Source organism: Hemitrygon akajei, chromosome 3 (genome assembly GCF_048418815.1).
Source record: "Hemitrygon akajei chromosome 3, sHemAka1.3, whole genome shotgun sequence".
NCBI lineage: Eukaryota > Metazoa > Chordata > Chondrichthyes > Myliobatiformes > Dasyatidae > Hemitrygon > Hemitrygon akajei.
In genome coordinates, this window is record NC_133126.1 from 188,235,227 (window position 1) to 188,257,095 (window position 21,869).

Here is a 21,869-nt window from a genome sequence, read left to right on the forward strand (position 1 = left end):
GTGTCTCTGCCTAAGATTCTAACATAGAGATGAAGCGCAGCTGCATTTGTACTGAAGGAAATGAACATCTGTGATGGTAGACGGGGTGCTGTGTTCTCCTGGATGGTGCTGAGTTCATGGTTGTCATTGGAGCTGCACTCATCGAAACAAAGGGAAAGCATTGCATAACTTTAATGTCTTCCACGTGATGAATGAATTTTGATCTGTGAGTGTACTTCTGTTTAATCTGTTACATCCTACGAATTCCCAGTCTCAGCTGTCGGTTTCCCATTTTAAGCTTCAATACAAAAAGAAAAAGAAATGTCAGATTTACAAAAACATATGGTGTAGGTTAGATATCATTAATTACCTTCAGCCAAAGAAAGAATGAAGTAATTGAAAGTGTGTCATTATTTCAACAGTACCTGCTGTTCATTCCTAGTGACGTGATAACTGAAACATCGTTCTTTTATCACATCCAGAGAAATGGTTCTGTTTTGACTAATGACATAGTCATGTATTAGTCATATCTCTTCATGGTTGGTTGAACAAGAAAGGTAAATTATGGACAGGATAAAAATATGGAGATGTAATGCCTTAGTCTGACCACCTGGAGGTGCTGGAGTGCTCCAGGCTTCGAGCTCTAAGCAACTCCTTCCCTGATTATTTGTCGGTTATTTTCATTTGTGCCTTGTTCTATTTTTCAGTGTACCTGTGCCGCCTTTGTTTTGCTTGTCTATCTTAGTTCCTTCAGTTTGGTTAGTCTTTGCTCAGTCTTCAGTTTCCCTGCCCTGTGTGTAGTGATTCTCAAGTCATAGCCAATGTTTTCTGCTGACCTATCCACAAGTAAAGATTCTTTGTTCAGTTCCATCCTCTTTCTGAGTCCAACTCGAGTCCATGTTGTCTAGGTCTCTCCAGGTAGTCCACTGGCTAAGGAGAAGGTTAATCTGACACTACAGGTATTACAGAAATTGGTGAACCAACTAGTTCACAAGGATCCCAATGAAGGTTTCTGAAAGGAATGAAGTGTTCAGGGTCCTGTCATTGGTGAGACTGGAGTTCGAAACCTAGTGTTTGTTGTTCAGTATATTCTTGGGGTTGATGTTAATTAAAAGCAGGGATGTAATTTTGAGGCTTTACAAAGCACTGGTGAGGACTCACTTGGAGTGTTGTGAGCAGTTTTGGAGCCCTTATCTAAGAAAGGATGTGCTGACATTGGAGAGGGAAAATAATTCCAAGATTGAATTATCCTGTCATCTAAGGAGCATTTGATGGCTCTGGGCCTCTACTCACTGGAATTCAGAAGAATGAGGGGTGACCTCATTGAAACCTATCGAATGTTGAAAGGCCTTCATAGCGTGGATGTGGAGAGGATGTTTCCCATGGCAGGGGAATCTAAGACCAGAGGACACAGCTTCAGAATAGAGGGTCATCCTTCTAGAATGGAGATGAGGAGGAATTTCTTTAGCCAGAGGTTGGTGAATCTGTGGAATTCATTGCCAGGGGCAGCTGTGGAGGCCAGGTCATTGGGTATATTTAAGGCGGAGGATTATTGAATAGTCAGGGCATGGAGGGATACAGGGAGAAAGCAGGAGATTGGGCTGTGAGGGAAATGGATCAGCCATGATGAAATGATGGAGCATACTCAATGGGCCAAATGGCCTAATTCCGCTCCTATGGTCTTCTGTCAAGGATCAAGGTAGAATTGTAAGTCCAGAATTCAAGCCCCGTTGGCCAGAGCCCCGAGTCAGTGGATCTCTGCAAGCAGGCGGGGGAATTCAAAGCCCGATGTCTGTGAGTCCAAGGCCGCTGGACGCGGAAGAAAACGACCTGTCCTGGGGTTGGAGGACTGTTTGCGTGTGTGGGTGGGAGGTGGGGGGATAAGGCTTGTTTTACTGTTGTTGTTTTGTTGCTTGTTGTGTGCAGTTCTGTTGGCCATTGTCATAGTGCTATGTTGTCAGCAGAATGTGTCTGAGCGTGCTGATTGTTAATGCCAATGACACATTTCATTGTATCTTTCAATTTACATGTGATAAATAAATCTGAATCTTGATATAAGTGGCTGAGGTGCAGTCTTTCGGGTCTCACTGCAGAAGCACCTGAGAGCTGGTGGGTTGCTGACTTTATTCCACTGTTGAAGCAAAGGGGCTGATAAAATGAGGACATTCAGGCATGTTAACAAGGACTGGAAAAGTCTAAGAACCTGTTGTTAGGAACAAATTAAACTGCCACTCAGTAAAGCCTGGGTCATTCCAGGAAAGCCATCATAGATTTGCGAAAGTCAAATCGCATCTAAAGCAGGTGATTTCTAAATCTACAGTGGACCTGGTTTGAATGACTAGGATGTAGTACCCACCCCTAAGTGTTGTGTTAGATGGTAAGCTGCCGCCCCTTACCCTCCACGGGAGCAAGTTCCAAGTCTCTAGCCCGTAACAGTGAAGGAGAAACCTTGTTTAGCTGTTAGGAAACTTGGAGGAAAGGGCTGCTTTTCTGTGCATGTTTTACTGGTGGGTGGTTGTAGATTAGGGAGATCTGATGTTTTGAAGATGATCAGATTCTCAGGGAAGATCAGTTATTTATTTAGAAATGCAGCAAGGGGAAAGGCCATTCCAGTCCAACAAGCCTGTGCTGCCCATTGCACCCATTTATCCAATTGACTTGCTTTTGAAATGTGGGAGGAAAACCTGGCATGCTTTTGAAATGTGGGAGGAAACGGGACCACCCAGAGGAAACTCACACAGTCATCGTGAAAATGTACGATCTCCTTATTGACGGTGGAATTGCTGGGACTGTGATAGCGTTACACGAACTGCAACACTACTGCGCCCCCCCGAAGCTTAAAAACTTCTGTTGCAATGGAAGAGTCAACTGAGTAGAGCAAGCAGAAGTTTGGAGAGCGTGCAGTCTAGTTGTACTTCCTCCGTTGCCCAACTTTCACATCCCTTACTCTTTCCTTTCCAGTCCTGATGAAGGGTCTTGGCCCGAGGAGTCAGGTATTTATTCCTCTCCGTAATGCTGCCCGACCGGCTGAGTCCCTCCGTCATTTTGCGTGTTGCTTTGGATTTCCAGCGTGTGCAGAATCTCTTGTGTTTCACACCATGTCCCAGTTACAGTGTTTGACATGTCCTTTTCTACTTTCCCTTCCCTGCCAGAAAGAGCTAGGCGACAAACATTCAGAAAGCATCGACAAGGTACGCCAGCTGCTGCCATTGCCAAAGCAAACCTGTGACGTGATTACCTGTGAGCCAATGGGATCTTTGATCGACACAAAGGGCAACAAAATTGCAGGATTTGACTCCATTGATAAAAAACAGGCAGGTATTGTGTGACGAGATCACGTTAGAAACCCTCAACTCGTATTTTATCTTTATTTCTAATAACATTTAAGAAAAGTTACTAGATTATTAGTATATCTTATTTTGAACAGTCTTTCCTTTTTGGATAGTTATTAAGTCTGTCTATTGTCATTCCTCCATACACATGTATACTGCCAAATGTTCCTGTGGATCAAAGTGCACAACAGAGTACATATAACTAACACATAGCATATAAAGTGATATTAGCACAAATAAATTAACAAATAATAAGGTGCATTTATGACATATTTAAAAAGTAAACATCATAAGGCTACTGGCAGTGAGACCTGAGAGGTAGCAGAGAGTTCGGAGGTCTCCCAGACTGGGGGAACAAGATGGTTTCATCCAAAATGGATCTGTCCTGAGCCCAGCATGGAGCTCTGTTGCAGAAAAGCAGCATCCATCATCAGGGACCCCCCACCACCCGGGCCACGCTCTCTTCTCACTGATGCCATCAGGAAGAAGGTACAGGAGCCTCAGGAATAGTTATTACCCCTCAGCTATTAGGCACTTAAGCTAGAGGCGATAATTTCACTCAGCTTCACTCACCCCATCACTGGACTGTTCCCACAACCTATGATTTAGCATGAAAAGTTTTTGTGAAAGATGCTATTTAGTAGAAAATCTATTCCTTAACTTGGTTTATTTACTCAGTCAGGTGATAACATTCTGAAACTAGTACCCATTTTCATTTGAGTTTGCACTCCCATTGCCTCCTCTACTGCCACAATGAGGGCACTCTCTGACTGGAGGTGTAACATTTCGTGTTCTGTCTGGGTACCCTCTAACCTGACAGCGTGAACATGAATTTCTCTAACTTCTAGTAATTTTCCTGACCCTCACTCTTCTCTCTTTTTCCATTTCCCATTCTGACTCTAATTTTATCTCTTCTCTTCCGCTCACCTATCCTGCACTTGCCCTGCAACTCCCTCTGGAGCCTTTCCCCCTTCCCTTTCTCCCACAGTCCACCCTCCTCTGTATCATATTCCTTCATCTTCAGCCCTTTACCTTTTCCACCTAATACCTCCTAGCTTCGCACTTCATCCCCCTCTCCCGCCCACGTGCCTTCTCCCTCCCCTGGATTCACCTTTCAACTTCTAGCTTGACTGCTTCCCCTCACCCACCTTTTTTATTCTGGCTTCTAACCACCTCCCCCCACCCTGTCCAGTGCTGATGAAGGGTCTCAGCCAGAAACATCATCTGTTTATTCTCTTGAATAAATGCTGCTTGAGCTGTTGAGTTTGTGTTTTACTCTGGATTTCCAACACCTGCGGAATCTTTTGCATTTATGTTATTCCACTAACCACTCTTTAAATTATAGGCGTGACACTGGTTAATTATAAGTTAGTTAATATCAACACTTTGTAACCTTGGACTATTTGACAATAGGAGCATCACGGTCGCCTTACAGTTATCTGAAGCTCAGATATATAGTATGCAACTTCAGCATAATTCGGGATATTCTTAGATTTTCAAGGATGCTTCAGTCAAAGTCTATAGAAACAATTCTGTTAAAGTTTTTAAACAATTCAACTTTCTTAAACATCTAGACAAGGTCAACACCTGACACCCATGTCACAATCCACTCCTTCACCACGAGGCTGGGCTTTTCTTGATGTGTATCAGTGAAGTACAGGAAGGAGAACAAGAGAGAAGGTCAATAAAATCAGCTGATCAGATCTCAACTCCATTCCCCTGCCTGACCTCTGCATCACTTGACTTTAAACTCTGCTTTGACCCAAAAGTCTTATCTATCTCAGACCAAACATCAGAGTAGGGAAGAACTGTCATCTAAGTGACTTTGTGGAATGAACGTTGGTGCCAGATGGGGTAGTCTGAGTATCTCAGTAACTGCTGATCTAGGATTTTCACACACAACAGTTTCTAGAGTTTACAAAGGATGGTGAAAAAAATGAAAATCATCCAGTAGGCAGAAGTTCTGTGGGTGAAAACGCCTTTTTCATGAGTGGGGTCAGAGGAGAATGGCCAGACTGCTTCACGCTGACAGGAAGGCAACAGTAACTCAAATAACCACATGTTACAACAGTGGCGTGCACTGTCTAAAGATGTAGCAGATGGTAGGTTAATCGGTCAATGTAAATTGTCCTGTGATTAGGCTAGGGTTAAATCGGGGAATGCTGGGTGGTGCAGCTCTAAGGGCTGGAAGGACCTATTCCGCGCTTTATGTCAATAAATAGATAAATTCCTTTTCCAGATCACTTTTTGTTGGTGTAAAGACTATATGCAGGAGCAGAATTAGTGGCCTCTGCATTTTGAATTGCTCCCAGAAACAGCAGCTTTGCTGCTTTGGCGTCATTACTGCTGGAGGATCCTTCCAATCAACTTTGGGCAGCTCGGCTCTCATGCCTCTGCAATTCCCTTTACTTCACTGCAATACTGACATGTCATTTTTAGCTTCTTCCTTTCAAACTGCATGGTGAATTCTGTCATATTTAAATCACTGCCTCCTGAGGGTTCTTTTACCTTAAGCTCATTAATCAAATCTGTTTCATCACACATTACCCAGTCCAGGATTGCCTTTTATCTAGTGGGCTAAACCACAAGTTGCTCTAAAAAGCTGTCTTACAGACGTTCTACAGTTTCCTTCTTTTGGGATCCAGCACCAGCCTGATTTTCCCAATCTACCTGCATGTTGAATTTTCCCATGGCTATCATTGCTGTTTTTAATTGCCTTTTCTATCTCCCATTGTAATTTGTACTCCACCTCCTGGCTACTGTTCAGAGGTTCATGTTCAACTCCCATCAGGATCTTATATCCTGGTAGTTTCTTAACTCTACATACAAGGATTCTACACCTCTTTCTAAGGATTAACTTCATTATTTTTGCCATCAGAGCCATCACACTCTTCAGCATACCTTCCTGTCCTTTCAACAGAGTGAGAGTCCTTGGATCTTAAGCTCCCAACTGTTATGATCTTTCAGCCATGATTCAGTGATGCCCTCTATGTCATGCCTGCCAATTTCTTACTGTGCGAAAAGATCTTCCTTATTCTGTATACAGTGTGCATTCATGTATAACACCTTCAGTCTTGTATTCTTCATCCTTTTCAATTTTGATTCCATGTTACTAAAAGTCAAATTTTTATCCCTCTATAAACACTTTAGTTTATATGCATCAGCTGCATGTCTAATCACCTAAACGGTCCTTTCTGGACTATACAACTTTATACACATGAGGCACAAGACGCTTGAAGTGTGTGTAAATTTGTGCTAGGGTTCTTAACAAATTACTCTCTGTAGCTTTGAACAAAAATGCAGAATAAGCACATGACAGATGAGCACATTAAAATGGTGATGGGCTTAGAGTAACTATCACTGTTCACAACTGTTATTACAAGCACTACATAGAGTGAGAGGATATCTGGTATACTTCATTTCTTTACAAATGCGGGAAGGAATGGTGTGGATAATGAAGTGTCAGGATTGAACTTCATGTCGGTGGCTGCAAGCATAAATCTAAATCAAAGAGATTTGTTCTTATTTCAAAATAGTGATTTCCAATTAGAAAACACTTATCACTTCTCTTTCAGGAAGTCCCAAAGAACTTTATAACCAGTGAATAAGAAAAGATATTGGAAATCTAAAACAAAAAGGGAAAATACAGGAAATACTCAGCAGGTCAGGGCACATCTATGAGAAGAGAAGCAGAGATGACACTTGAGGGCTCTTTCTCTTTCCATTGATGTGGTCTGATCAACTGAGTATTTTCAGCATGCCCATTTTTGTACAAGTAATTTTCAGTGCAGTTACCGCAGTGGTGTCAGCTTTGCCGTTTGTTTGCTTGCTAAACAGCTCTGACAAATAGTCATGCAATTATGACCAGTTTAAATAAAATTAGTAAGGTGCTAGCAGCCAGGGCAGGTGTAATAGTGTCCCTTCACTTCTTTAGAATAAGAATCTAGCTTTGAAATAGGTCTTTCAGCTCATTGACTCTATTCTGCCTCTAATCCTATTCCAATCCCAGATATTATATGCAGCCATGCTCCAATCAGATCATCCCAGATGCTACCACACCTCTATGGACCAGCGACAATTTACAATGCATAATTAATCCACATTGCATGTCTTTGAAGGTGGCACGGTAGCATAGTGGTCAGCACAACACTTTACAGGACCAGTAGCCCCGGTTCAATTGCAGCCACTGCCTGTACGTTCTCTCTGTGTTATGGTTTCCATCCACAGTCCAAGGAAACGCTGGTTGGTAGGTTAATTAGTCATTGCAAATTGCCCTGTGATTGGACTAGGGTTAAGTCGGGGGTTTACTGGGTGGCACGACTCGAAGGGCCAGAAAGACCTATTCTGCGCTGTAGCGCAATAAAATAAAATCCAATAAAATGAGACCAAAACAGAGCAAATACACAATGCCGCAGGGAAAACCATGCAAACGCCACACAGGCAGCACTTGAAGGTTAGGACTGAGGCGGAATCCCTGGAGCTGTGAATTCTGTTGTGAGTCTCGATTTAGTATCTTATCTGAAAGTCATTATCCACAACATGGTCTTTACTGCACTAGAATAGTATCATGGAGCACTGCAGCACAGAAACAAATCCTTGGCCCATCTAGTCCATGCCACCCTGGTCTTCTGCCTTGTCTCATCCACCTGCATCCAACCCAGAGTCCTCAATACCCCTCTCATCCGTGTACCCATCCAAACTTCTCTTAACTGTTAGCACTGAACTTGCATGAACCACTTCCTCTGACAGCTCGTTCCAGTCACACCAGCTTCTGAGTGGCACAGGTTAGAATCAGAGAGTCACACAGCAAGTTAATGGGCCTTTGGTCCACACTGACCATGATTCCCATATAAGCCAGCGCCAATTCCCTGTATTTGACCCATATCCCTCTAAACCAGGGGCTCCAAACCGTTTTTTATGCCATGGACCAATACTATTAAGCAAGGGTTCTGCAGATACCAAGTTGAGAACCTCTGCTCTAAACCTTCTAAATGCATGATAAATGGTGATAATATACTTGCCACAACTATGCGACAGCTTTCTATGCGAAATAATTTCCCCCTCAGATTCCCCTTAAATATTTCACCTTTCACCCTATGACCTCTAGTTGTCTCACCCAATCTGAGGGGGGAAATGTCTACATGTATTCATCCTAACTAAGCCCCTCATAATTTTGTATACCCCAATTAGATCTCCCCTCTGCTCTGGGGAATAAAGCCCTGATCTATTCAGTGTTTCATTATTATTCAAGTCCTTTAATCCCAGCAAAAATGCTTGTAATTTTTTTCTGCACTGTATTAGGCTAATTGATATCCTTCCTGTAGCTAGGTGACCAGAAATGCATGCAATACTCCTAATTCAACCTCACCAACATCTTATACAACTTCAACATAACATCTGAACTTCTGTACTTAATTCTGTGATTTATAAAGGCTAAAAGCTTGCTTTATGAGCCCCCTACCTATGATGGCATTGTGACACAGGTTTTTACATTCAGATATCCCGGGTGGAATTATAACCTGAAACATTCTGATTCAGACGCTAAGGTAGTGTCGAGTTGATTCAGAATCAGAATAAGATTTATTATCACTGACATATATTGTGGAATCTGTTGCTTTGTGGCAGCAGTGCAGTGCAATACATTAAAAATACTATAAATTACAATAAGGAATATACAAAGTAAATAAACAGTGCAAAAGCAGAGCAAAATAGCGAGGTAGTGTTCATGGGTTCACGGACCATTCAGAAATTTGATGGCGGAAGGAAACAAGCTGTTCCTAAAACAATGAGTGTGGATCTTCAGGTTCCTGTATCTCCTCCCTGACGGTGGTAATAAGACCAGGTCATGTCCCGAATGATAAGCGTCCTTCGTAGTGGATGCCTCCTTCTTAAGGCGTCACCTTTTCAAATTGCCCTGGAGACCCGTCACCATGATACAGCTGGCTGAGTTGACAAGCCTCTGCAATTGTTTTCCGATCCTCTGCATAGGTGCCTCCATGCCAGGAGGTGATGCAACCAGTCCGAATGTTGTTCACGGTGCATCTGTAGGAATTTGAGGAGATTTGGTATGTCACCAAAGTCTCCAGCAAACTCCTAATGAAATAATGTCACAGTGCCACTTTGATCATTTACAGCTTCTGCTGTTTTACGACTTAATGCTTTAGTCTGATTTGTGATGCATGCTCTCCTCTATAGGGTCTACAAGTGTCAACAAAGCAGAAGGTTAACCCTTGGGATTTATTTGAGGGACACAAGAATCCAGCTCCACTCTCCTGGGCTTGGTTTGGCACCGTGTGCGTCGATCGCAAGGTTATCAAGTATGAAGATCAGCATCACCTCCTCCTGTATCACACTCACCCCAAGCCAAAGCCACGGAGTTACTACCTGGAGCCTTTACCACTTCCCCCCGAGGACGAGGATGAGCCCCCAACTCCAGTATCGCTGGATTTAGAGAAGAAGCCAATGGATGTCGCGGACCAGAACAAAAGCACTCAGGATGATGAGAAGAAGAGCAGGAACAGGAAAAAGAAGCCAAAATCATCAGCGTCGAGAATAGATGTAAGGACCAACTGGTAACATGTTGCCATTCCCATACCTTTATGATCTATTTGTCCTATGGTTAAAGTTGAATTGCAACTCAGTGTCCCAATACTTTTTATGTTGTGTCAATTAGTTGATAGATTTTCACAAGGCAAGGTTTAGGGAATCAGGTGGATCAAATTAGGGAGACTTCAAACATGACCTAGAGGGCACAAATGGCCTTTTTGTTTTTGATGTACATTTCTATCTCCTTCCTGCCATATATTATGGCCAAGAGTAATGTGGAAGAACAAATTTAACCCCTGAAGGCACTTGGTACTTGCTGTCCCCACCCGCTTCTATTTTTCAGTGCAGATGAAGGGTCTTGACCCAACATGTCAACCATCAGTTTTGTTCTTGAGATACTTCTCAATAAACTGATCTCCTCCGGAGGTTTTTTTTAACCCCAATTCTTGTATTTTCCCTCTCATTTCATAGACCATTCAGAAACATTCACGTGCTAAGTCATGCCAATATTAATAGTTATTCTCATTAACCTTCATCCTATCCATTGCAGGACTATCAACAAAACAATGTATACCGAGTGCCTCCGAATTACATGCCAATGTCTTCGCAGTTGATACACCATCCCCAGGCAGCACCCTCTTGGGGTTACAACCTTATGGGTCAGCTGCAACAATCTGGTTTCTACTTCCAGAACCAGCCGCTCCCACCAGGTATGTACAGAGATAAGCCGTTGTTGTGTGTTTGGAATCTATGTAGGTACTGCATGACTATTCCTGGTGATAGGTTCAGTAGCAGTACTGTAGAAATAATGCCTTATTTCCATGTGCAATAGGCATTAGAATCATGGAGTTCTACAGCATAGAAGCAGGCTCTTCGGACCAACTTGTTCATGCCAACAAAGTTATCTATTCAAGCTAATCCCGTTTGACCCATACCTCATGTATCTGGCTAAATAACTCTTAATTGTTGTAATTGTGTCCACCTCTACAGCTTCCTCTGAGCACACCTTCTGAACACCCACCACCCTCTGTGTAGAAGAAGTTGCCCCCATGTCCCTTTTAATTTTTTTCCCTCTGACCTTAAACCCATGCCTTTTAGTTTTGGACTTTACTATCCGAGGGGGAAAAAAACAGTACCTTTGACGATAAAACCCAGACAAACATTAATCTGATTTAGTGATGGGCATTGAACAGAAACCCTGGAAATGAATTATATATTAAAAATAAACTTGCAATGTGATTCCTTCCAGGTTGATAGCCCCTCACCTTTGAACGTTTTGAGTAAGAGAATTAGATTATGAAAGTTATTCAACACTACAGCGCAGAAACTAGGAAAATATTTGAAAGCTGGGAAAGGGGAACATTCTCTCAAAAGCACTCTGCAATATGTCAGCCCAGTTGAAGGGTCTCAATAAACAATGTCGACTGTCCATTTTGCTCCATTGATGCTGCTTGACCTGCTGAGTTTCTTCAGCTCTTGGTGTGTTGCTCCAGGATTCCAGCATCTGCAGCTTCTTGTGTTTCAATATGTCAGCATTCTGTTCCGAGAACATTGGTGTTTGTACGTTATGTTGAGTGCATGAAGATTGTGATCGTTTAATCTGTTATTATTATTGTTAGGGAAATGAAGAGCTCATTAATGTAATTGTCACAAACCAAATGCACTAAGACTCCAATAGTCCACTATCTGACTATTCAGAAATTCCAGTGGCTCAGTATCTGGCACGGGTGATATCTCCACATACCCTTGACATTAACCTGGGTTCCAGTCCCCACTTTACCTTGAAACTCACCAAGGTCTTTCTTGCTCTCTTTAATCACACTGGATCCCATTTCATCTGATCTTTTAAAGGCACTGGGGCCAAATTTCTTGTGCTCCCCTTGATTTCTCTGGGGGCAGTCTTTCCTATGCTCTTTTTAAATCGACCATGTTCACTGGATAATTTGTTGTAGTACTATTCACTTAGTAGCCAGTTTAACAGGTACAACTGTACAACTCGTTAATGCAAGTATCTTATCAGCCAATCATATGGCAGCAACTCAAGGCATAAAAGCATGCAGACATGTTCAAAAGGTTCAGTTGCTGTTCAGACCAAACATCAGAATGGAGAGGAAATGTGACCTAAGTGACTATGGAGTGAACGTTGGTGCCAGACAGGATGGATTGATGATCTCAGAAACTGCTGATCTCCTGGGATTTTCATCCACAACAGGCTCTAGAGTTTACATAGAAAACATACAGCACAATACAGGCCCGTTGGCCTACAAAGCTGTGCCAAACATGTCCTTCCCTTAGAAATTACCTAGGGTTACCCCTAGCCCTCTATTTTTCTAAGCTCCATGTACCTGTCCAGGAGTCTCTTAAAAGACCCTATCGTATCCACCTCCACCACTGTTGGTGGCAGCCCATTCCACGTACTCACCACTCTCTGCGTAAAAAAATTACCCCTGACATCTCCTCTGTACCTATTTCTAAGCACCTTAAAACTGTGCCCTCTTGTGCTAGCCATTTCAGCCCTGGGAAAAAGCCTCTGACTATCCACATGATCAATTCCTCTCATCATCTTGTACCCCTCCATCAGGTCACATCTCATCCTCCATCACTCCAAGGAGAAAAAGCCGAGTTCTCTCAACCTATTCTGATAAGGTATGCTCCCCAATCCAGGCAACATCCTTGTAAATCTCCTCTGCACCTTTCTATGGTTTCCACATCCTTCCAGTAGTGAGGCGACCAGAACTGAGCACAGTACTCCAAGTGGGATCTGACCAGGGTTCTATATAGCTGCAACATTACCTCTCAGCTCCTAAATTCAATTCCACGATTTATGAAGGCCAATACACCATATGCCTTCTTAACCACAGAGTCAACCTGCACAGCTGCTTTGAGTGTCCTATGGACTCGGACCGCAAGATCCCTCTGATCCTCCACACTGCCAAGAGTCTTATCATTAATGCTATATTCTGTCATCATATTTGACGTACCAAAATGAACCAGTTCACACTTATCTGGGTTGAACTCCATCTGCCACTTCTCAGCCCAGTTTTGCATCCTATTAATGACCTGCTGTAACCTCTGACAGCCCTCCACACTATCCACAACACCCACAACCTTTGTGTAATCAGCAAATTTACTAATCCACCTCTCCACTTCCTCATCCAGGTCACTTATAAAATCACAAAGAGTAAGGGTCCCAGAACAGATCCCTGAGACACTCCACTGGTCACCGACCTCCATGCAGAATATGACCCATCTACAACCAGTTTACAGAGAAATGGTGTGAAAACAAAAAAGACATTCAGTGAGCAGAAGTTTTAAAGGCAAAAACACCCTGTTAGTGAGAGAGGTTAGAGGAGACTGGTTCAAGCTGACAGTAACTCAAATAACCATCTGTTACCAACAGTTGTGCAGAAGAGCGTTTCTGAATGCACAAAACGTTGAACCTTGAAGAGGATGGGCTACAGCAGCAGAAGACCATGAACACACACTCAGTGGCCACTTTAGTAGGTACAGGAGATAACTGATAAAGTGGCTACTCTTTGTATAACATTTTAAAATTAAAGGTGTGGCAGTATGTTAACAGAAGTGTCATCCAATAATCCAGAGAATCTACCAGTCCATAAGATACAGGAGCAGGAGGAGGCCATTCAGCCCATCGAGTCTGCTCCGCCATTCAATAATGAGCTGATCCAATTCTTCCAGTCATCCTCAGCAGCACTTCTGCAGGAAAATTTGCCAAGAACTCTCATGGTCCTGTGATTGCCTACTTCATACGACATGGCACATGATGATGGTGACTGCATTTAAGGCACCGTAAACCCTAATACCGGAAAGACAAGTTCCAGTTCTATAGTAGAGAGAGCACACATGAGAATACTGGAGCAAAAAGCAATCTGTAGGAGGAACTCAGCAAGCCAAGCAGTCGGCTCATCCTGGTGAGGGGTCTCGGCCCAAAACATCAACACTTTGTTGCCCTCCATAGATGCTGCTTGACCCACTGAGCTCCGCCTGGAGATTCTTGCTCCATTGTTTCATCACCTGTAACAGAATAAGATTGCTACAGGGATGAAGTGTGACGGTTAGCTAGATAACCTTACAGATTTCAACATGGGCAGTGTGATAGCGTAATGGTTAGTATAACACTATAACAGTGACAGTGTCCCGGTCTCAGTCCTGCTTCTCTCAGTAAGGAACTCGTACAAACGTTCTCCCCATGACTGCGTGGGTTTCCTTTGGGAGCCCCAGATTCCCCACATTCCAAGGGCACACTGGTTTGGCCTAGTGAGTTGTGGGTGTGCTACGTTGCTGCCAGAAGCGTGGTGACGCTTGTGGTCTCCTCCCAGTGCACCTTACATTGCATTAGCTGTCAATATTTGGGTTTATTCCTGGTGTCCCCGTTTCCTCCTGCACTCCGAAGATGTACGGGTTAGTAGGTTAATTGGTCACGTGGGGGTAATAGGATGGCCCGGTTTCATTAGACGGGAAGGGCCTGTTACCATACTTCATCATCTCCATGAAAATGAAATAAAATGATAAAAAATGTTGAGCACAGATTTTAAAGAGGATTTTAAAATATGGAAACAAGGCAAGGAAGCTTAGGTGAGGAAATTCCAGCTGAACATTTAAATGACACTGGTAGAACAATTGAAATCAGGAAAGTTGGCCTGAAAGACATCAGAAAATTAATTTCTAAATACCGATTTAACCTTCAGTGGCCATGCAGGTTTCGAAATCAGGAACTTACCTTGATATGATTTTATGCCCAGAGCAAGTGAGATTGTATGGGAACAGGAATAGACCATTCAGTCCTGAAGACTTTGCTGGTCCTTATATGACAGCTCCCAGGAACTGCACTTAATACTAGTCACTTCTGGAATCTTTATTTATTGCAATGAATAAGGCATTGAAATTGGTTTATTAGATCTTAAGACATAGGAGCAGAAGTAGGCGTACAGCCCATTGAGTCTGTCCTGCCATTCCATCATGGTTGATTCATTTTCCCTCTCTCAACCCCATTCCCCGGCCATCTCCGGTAACCTTTGATGCCCTTACTAAACAAGAACCTATGAGCTTCTACTTTAAATATACCCAATGACTTGGCTTCCAAAGCCATCTCAGGCAATGAATTCCACAGATTCACTACATCCTAGCTAAAGAAATTCCTCCTCATCTCTGTTCTAAAGTGATGTCTCTCTATTCTGATGTTGTGCCCTCTGGTCCAAGCTTCTCCCATTACGGGAAAAATACTTTCCTCTGCCACTTTATCTAGGCCTTTCAGTATTTGATTAGTTTCAATGAGATCCCCCCTCATTCTTCTAAACTTCTACAATTACAGGCTCAAAGCCATAAAACTGTCCTCATATGTTAACTGTTTTATTCCCAGGATGATTCGAGTGAACCCCCTTTGGACCTTCTCCAGTGCTGGCATGTCCTTTCTTAGATATGGGGTCCCGAACCGATCACAATATTCCACGAGTAGTGTGACCAATGCCTCAGCATTTCTTCCTTACTTTCACATATTAAATATATTCTCTCAAAATGAATGCTAACACTGCATTTACCTTCAATACTGTCAGCTCAACCTGCAAGTTAACCCTTAGGGAATCCAAAGCAAGGTCTGCCAAATCATTTTGCACCTCTGATTTCTGAATCTGCTCCCTATTTAGAAAATAGTCTACATCTTTATTCCTTCTAATGAAGTGCACGACTATATACTCTGTAGGCTGTACTCCATTTGCCATTGCTATGCCCATTCTCCTAATCTCTCCATACTCAGTGCCTATCAGGTTTTGCAGGCTAGAGCCTATAGGCAAATCGTAAATAGACCATAAGACATGCAAGCAGTATTGGGCCTCTCGGCCCATCAGGTCTGCTCTGCTACTCAATCATGGCTGATTTATTATCCCGCTTAAACCCAATCCCCTGCTGTCTCCCCATAACCTTTGACACTCGTACTAATTAGGAGCCTATCAACCTCTGCTTTAAATACACACAATGACTTGGCCTCCACAGCTGTCTGAGGGAATGAATTCCACAGATTTACCACCCTCTGGCTAAAGAAATTCCTCTCCGTCTCTGTTCTAAAGGGTCATCTATCCCTTCTGAGGCTGTGCGCTGTGGTCAGAGGCCTCCACCCCGCACTGTAGAAAGTATCCTCTCTGAGGTCGAATGATTGTTCGCTTCTTTGTTTGCAGGAGGACCCAGGTTGGACCCTCCGGGTCAGTTCAACCCCACGAGCACCAAGCAGGCCCTCACCAACATGCTTCAGCGTCGCTCCGGGTCCATGATGCAGCCTCCCTCAGTGCCCAGCATCTCTCCCCAGCAGCAGCTTTTGCAGATGAAGCTGCTGCAGCAACAGCAACAGCATCAACAGCGACTACTCCGGCAACAGGCACAGTCCAGGAGCTTCCAGCAGGTGCGTCTCCACCGGGATGGTCCAACCGGGCGTGTCAATCCAATAATGTTTCTGCATTGGGTACACAGTAAACAAGTTCCTATTCCCAGTATCAGAGCTCAGAATGGCCGCCACAAGGGGGACCTTGCCCAGCATCAGGGAACACTTCACACGGATCAGGAGAATGGACAGAGAAGTGGCAGATGGAATACAATGTAGTGAAATGGGTGCTCGTGCACTTTGGTAGAAGAAACAAGAGCAAGACTATTTTCTAAATGGGGATAAAATTCAGAAGTCAGAGGTGCAAAGGGAACTGGGAGTCCACGTGCAGGGTTCCCAAAGTTTAACTTGCAGATTGAGTCTGTGGTAGGAAGGCAACAGCAATGTTAGCATTCGTATGGAGAGGACTAGAATATTAAAGCAAAGATGTAATGCTGTGGCCTTATAACGCATTGTTCAGACTGCACTAGGAGTATTGTGAGCATTTTTCAGCCCCTTATCAAAGAAAGGCCATGCTGAGGCCAAGGTCCATGAGTATCATTCCAAGAATAAAAGGGTTAACATAAGGATAATTTGATGGTTCTGGGCCTGAGTCGCTGAAGTTTAGAAGAATGAGGGGAGATCTCATTCAAACCTATCAAACATTGAATGGAGTAGATAGAGTGGATGTGGAGAGGATGTTTCCCACAGTGGGGGAATCTAGGACCAGAGTGCACAGCCTCAGAATAGAGAGACGTCTATTTAAAATAGAGATGAGAAGGAATTTCTTTAACCAGAGGGTGGGGAATCCATTGAATTCATTGCCACGGACTCCTGTGGAGGTCAAGTCACGGGGTACATTTAAAGCAGAGGTTTATAGGTTCTTGATCAAAGTGCATCAAAGGTTATGGGAAGAAGGCAGGAGAAGGGGGTTAAGAGGGATAGTAAATCAGCCATGATGGAATGGCAGAGCAGACTCAATGGGCTGAATGGCCTAATTCTGCTTCTGTATCTTGTGTTCATATGGCCACACTAGTGTGGGGTGGATCCACTGCTGATTTCAGCAGGGAAGCTGCTGTCTTTCTATTGCCTAATGGACTTAATGGTGACAAAACTACAACAGACAGATAAGAGTTTAACTTCAGATGTAACCAGATGACAGCGCAGTTTAGTATCAGGAAGTCATTCAGCCTACATCCACATCAGCTGCTCTATACCTAGTGTCTCTTTACGCACATACAATCAGTCTCTGTATTAAACTAATCTTAATTACTGTATATATGGCCACACTCAGTCACTCCTACATTGTGTTCAATAGGATGCTTTTATATTTATATTCATTTATTTATTATTGTGTTCTTTATGTTATTGTGATTTTTAATCCTGCATTGCATCTGAAGTAAAAATCATTTCATTCTCCTGTACACTTGTGTACTGAAGAATGACAGTAACCAATCTTGAATTTTGTCGAACTGGTCAAGACCGGGCTTCTCATCTAACCTTGTTCTGTTTACCTGTGTTTGACCCATATCCCTTTAAACCTTATCTATCCATGTATCTGTCTGAATGTCTTTTAAATGTTATTAATGTACCTGCCTCAACCAGTCCCTCTGGCAGTTTCTTCCATTTATGCACCACTCTCTGTGTGGAACAGTTGCCTTTCAGATTCAGAGGTGGTAGTGTAGTAGTTAGCACAACTCCTTACAATCCCAGCAACCCAGGTTCAATTCCTGCCGCTGCCTGTAAGCAGTTTCTACATTCTCCCCATGTGGGTTTCCTCTGGGTGCTTCAGTTTTCTCCCACAGACCAAATACGTGCCTTTAAATTGCCTGTGATTAGACTAGGAATAAATCAGCGGATTGCTGGGCGCCTAAACTCAGGGTCGGAAGGGCCTATTCTGCGTTGTATCTCAATAAATAAAATTCAGTTTAAGTTTACTTGTCATTCAACCATATATTAATACTCATGAACACACCCAAGTGAAACGGCGTTACTGTAGGGCCAAGTAGCAAAACACAGGACCAACAGTCACACACAGATTCTTTGTACTTCTGATCTTTGAATTTTCTCCCAGTTAGAAATCAGCCTACACCTTTATTCCTTCTCCAAAGGTGACCATACACTTCCCTACACTATAGCCTATCTTCCACTTCTTTGCCCATTCTTCCAATCTGTCCAAGTCTTTCTGCAGACTCCCTGCTGTCTCAGCATTACCTGCCCCTCCACCTTGCTTTGTATCATCTGCACATTTCACCACAAATCCATTAATTGGCATATAATGTTAAAAGAAGTGGTCCCAATACCAACCCCTGTGGAACACCACTAGTCACCAGCAGCAAACCATAATAGGTTCCCTTTATTCCAACTCATTGCCTCCTGCCAATCAGCCGATTTTCTGTCTATGCTAGTGTCTTTCCTGTAATACCATGGACTTTTATCTTGTTAAGCAGATTCATGTACGGCACCTTGTCAAAGGCCTTCTGAAAATTTGAGAACACAACCACCACTAATTCTCCTTTGTTTGGCCTGCTTTTATTTTTTCAAGTAATTCCAACAGAAGAGTCAGGCATGATTTCCCCTTAAGGAAACCATGCTGACTTTGGCCTATTTTATCATGTGTCTCCAAGTACCCTGAATTCTCATTCTTAATAATGGACTCCAATATCTTCCAACCACTGAAGGTAGGCTAACTGGCCTATAATCTCCTTTCTTCTATTTTCTTCAGAAAATCTGCTATTTTCTAGTCCTCCAGAACCAATCCAAGATCTATGATCCTTGAAAGTTCATTACTAATGACTCCACAATTTCTTCAGCTACTTCTTTTTGAACCCTGAGGTGTAGTTTATCAGGTCCAGGTGACTTTATGAACCTTCAGGGACTTCTCCTTAGTGATAGCAACTGCACTCACTTCTGCCCCCTAACATTGTCGAATTTCTGGCATACTGCTAGTGTCTTCCACGGTGAAGAATGATGAAAAATATTTATTAAATTTGTCCGCCCTTTCCTAGTCCTCCATTGCTTCCTAAGAGTTACTTAACCTTAAGCTCCCTTATCAAATCTGCTTCATTACGCAACAGTCAATCCGGAATTGCCTTTCTTCTAGTCGGCTCAACCACCACTTCCTCTAAAAAGCCATCTTGTAGGCATTCTACAAATTCTCTCTGTTGGGATTCAGCACCAACCTGATTTTCTCAAACTGCCTGCACACCCATGACTATTATAAATTGTCCTTTTTACGTACCTTTTCTATTTCCTTTTATAATTTACATCCAGCAGCCTAGCTACTGTCTAGGGGCCTGTATTTAACTACTATTTGGGTCTTGCAGTTTCTTAACTCTAGCCACATGGATTCTATATCTTCTGATCCTATGTCACCTCTTTCTAAGGATTTAACTTCATTTTTTACCAACAGAGCCACCTCACTCCCTCTACCTGCCTGCCTGTCCTTTCAACACAATGGGTATCCTTGGATATTAAGCTATGATCCCAACTATGATCTTTCAGCGGCAACTCATGGATGCCCATAACATTAATCCTGCCAATCTCTAACTACACCACAAGATCATCTACCTGCATGTATTCAATTATAGTACTTCAGTCCTGTATTCATCACCCTTTTCAATTTTACCCCTATGTTACACTTCACCTCTTCCCACAGACTGAACTGTCCTTCCTCACAGTCTCACTTCACACTGTGTCAAGTTATGCACCAATTGTCCCACCCTCAGCCCTATCACTCCAGTTCCCAGCCCCGTGCTAACAGCTTAAGCCCTGCCCAACAGCTTGAGCAAACCTTCCCACCAGGATATTGGAGCCCATCCTTTTTGTATAAGTCATACCTCCCCCAGAAGAGATTCCAATGATCCAGAAATCTGAAACCCTGTCCCCTACACCAGTTCCTCAGCTATTCATTCATCTGTACTATCATCATATCCCAGCCCCGACTAGCACATGGTACTGGGGGTAATCCAAGGATTACTGCTTTGGAGATCCTCCTCTTCACCATCTTCCCTAGCTCCCTATATTCACTGTGCAGGACCTCTTAGCCCACTCTACCCCTGTCATCGGGGCCAATGTGCACCCACAACCTCTGGCTGCTCACTCTCCCTCGAGAATGTTCGTCAACTGCTCTGCGACATCCTGACCCCTAGCACCTGGGAGGCAATACACCATCTTGGCTTCTCTTTCATGGCCACCGAATCTGCTGTCTGTCCCCCTCACCATCGAGCCTCCTATCATTACCACTCTGCTTCACTTTACCCTTTCCTACCGAACCTCTGGGCTGGCCGCAGGGCCACTGGCCTGTCAGCTGCTGCCGTGCCCTGATAGGTTATCCCCCCAGCAGTATGCAAAGGTGCTTTATTTGTTGCTGAGGGGAATGGCCACAAAGCAACCCTGCACTAACTGCTTACTTCCCTCACTGGATGCACCCCTATCTGGCTGCCAGCTTAATGAAACACGTACAAAGTGCTGGACAGGTCAGGCAGCATCTATGGAAAGGAATGAATAATCAATGTTACAGGCCAACACCTTTCATTCAGACTTCATTAGGCCAGCCCAATGAAATGTTTTATATATATATATATATAAATATTTTTGAATGAGACTTATAAAATTAATCAGATATGAGTGCTTACTCAATTATTGTTCTTTTCTGTGACACCAGCAGTGTTACCTTCCTGTTCTTCCTAACCTAGAGCCAAGGGTAGACAGTCACATATCTTTTACCCAGGCTTCAAATGTCTAATACCATGGGGGATGCATTTAAGGTGAAAAGGGAAAAGTTCAAATGAGATGTCTTATGAGCAATGATTGAACGAACTGGGGTTTTTCTTTTTGCAGTGTAAGGGAATGAGAGGTGACGTGTTTGAGGTGTTTAGGATGTTAAGAGATGCAGGTATTGTGGATTGCCAGAGCCTTTTTCCAGGGCAGACATGGCTGATGTGGTGGGGAGGTGCAGGGGATGGGTTCATAATTTTAAGCTGATTGGAGGAAAGTACAGGGGAGATCAGAACTGCATTTTTACACAGTGTGGTAGGTGGCAAGACTGGTGGTAGAGGCAGATACATTTGGGAAAATTCATGAGACTTATAGATAGGTTCCAATAGGTACATTTAATGTCAGAGAAATGTATACAATATACTTCCTGAAATTCTTTTTCTTCACAAACAGCCATTAAAACAGAGGAGTGCCCCAAAGAATGAATGACAGTTGAATGTTAGAACCCCAATGTCCCCCCAGCTCCCCCCTTCCATGCATAAGCAGCAAGGCAATGACCCCCCATCCAGTATTCAACATACCACAGGCTCTCTCTCTCTCTCTCTCTCTCTCTCTCCCTAATAAGGGAAAAAGAGACGCCCCCGTTTCACAGCGAGAAGGGAGACAGAACAAAACAACTCGCTGATTTATGGTGTTAAAAGTCTGTTGCATCACTTTTTCTGAGCTCTCTGCCTCTGGGTGCACAGCCAACAGCAAGCCCAATGCTTCCAATCTTCCTTGTTCTCCCGCGACACATCAGTTAGCGGTACCAGCCCGCCTCCAGAGCCATGAAAATCCGGCACCCTGAAGGCGCACTAGACAAATGGATGAAGGGAAAATGAAGGACTGTGTGGGATGGAGGAATTGATTTTAGAGTAGGTTAA

At 43.4% G+C, this 21,869-nt stretch overlaps 1 protein-coding gene across 3 annotated transcripts in view; it reads left to right on the forward strand.

The window, feature by feature from the left end:
* LOC140725744 (mediator of RNA polymerase II transcription subunit 12-like protein) overlaps nucleotides 1–21,869 on the forward strand; it is a 676,368-nt gene that overhangs the window by 596,483 nt on the left and 58,016 nt on the right. For all 3 annotated transcript variants that reach the window (XM_073041599.1, XM_073041601.1, XM_073041600.1), the window contains exons 36-39: nucleotides 3,132–3,293; nucleotides 9,507–9,869; nucleotides 10,408–10,567; nucleotides 16,049–16,269. In XM_073041599.1, coding sequence (XP_072897700.1) covers nucleotides 3,132–3,293; nucleotides 9,507–9,869; nucleotides 10,408–10,567; nucleotides 16,049–16,269 — 906 coding nt within the window. The remainder of the gene's footprint in view (nucleotides 1–3,131; nucleotides 3,294–9,506; nucleotides 9,870–10,407; nucleotides 10,568–16,048; nucleotides 16,270–21,869) is intronic.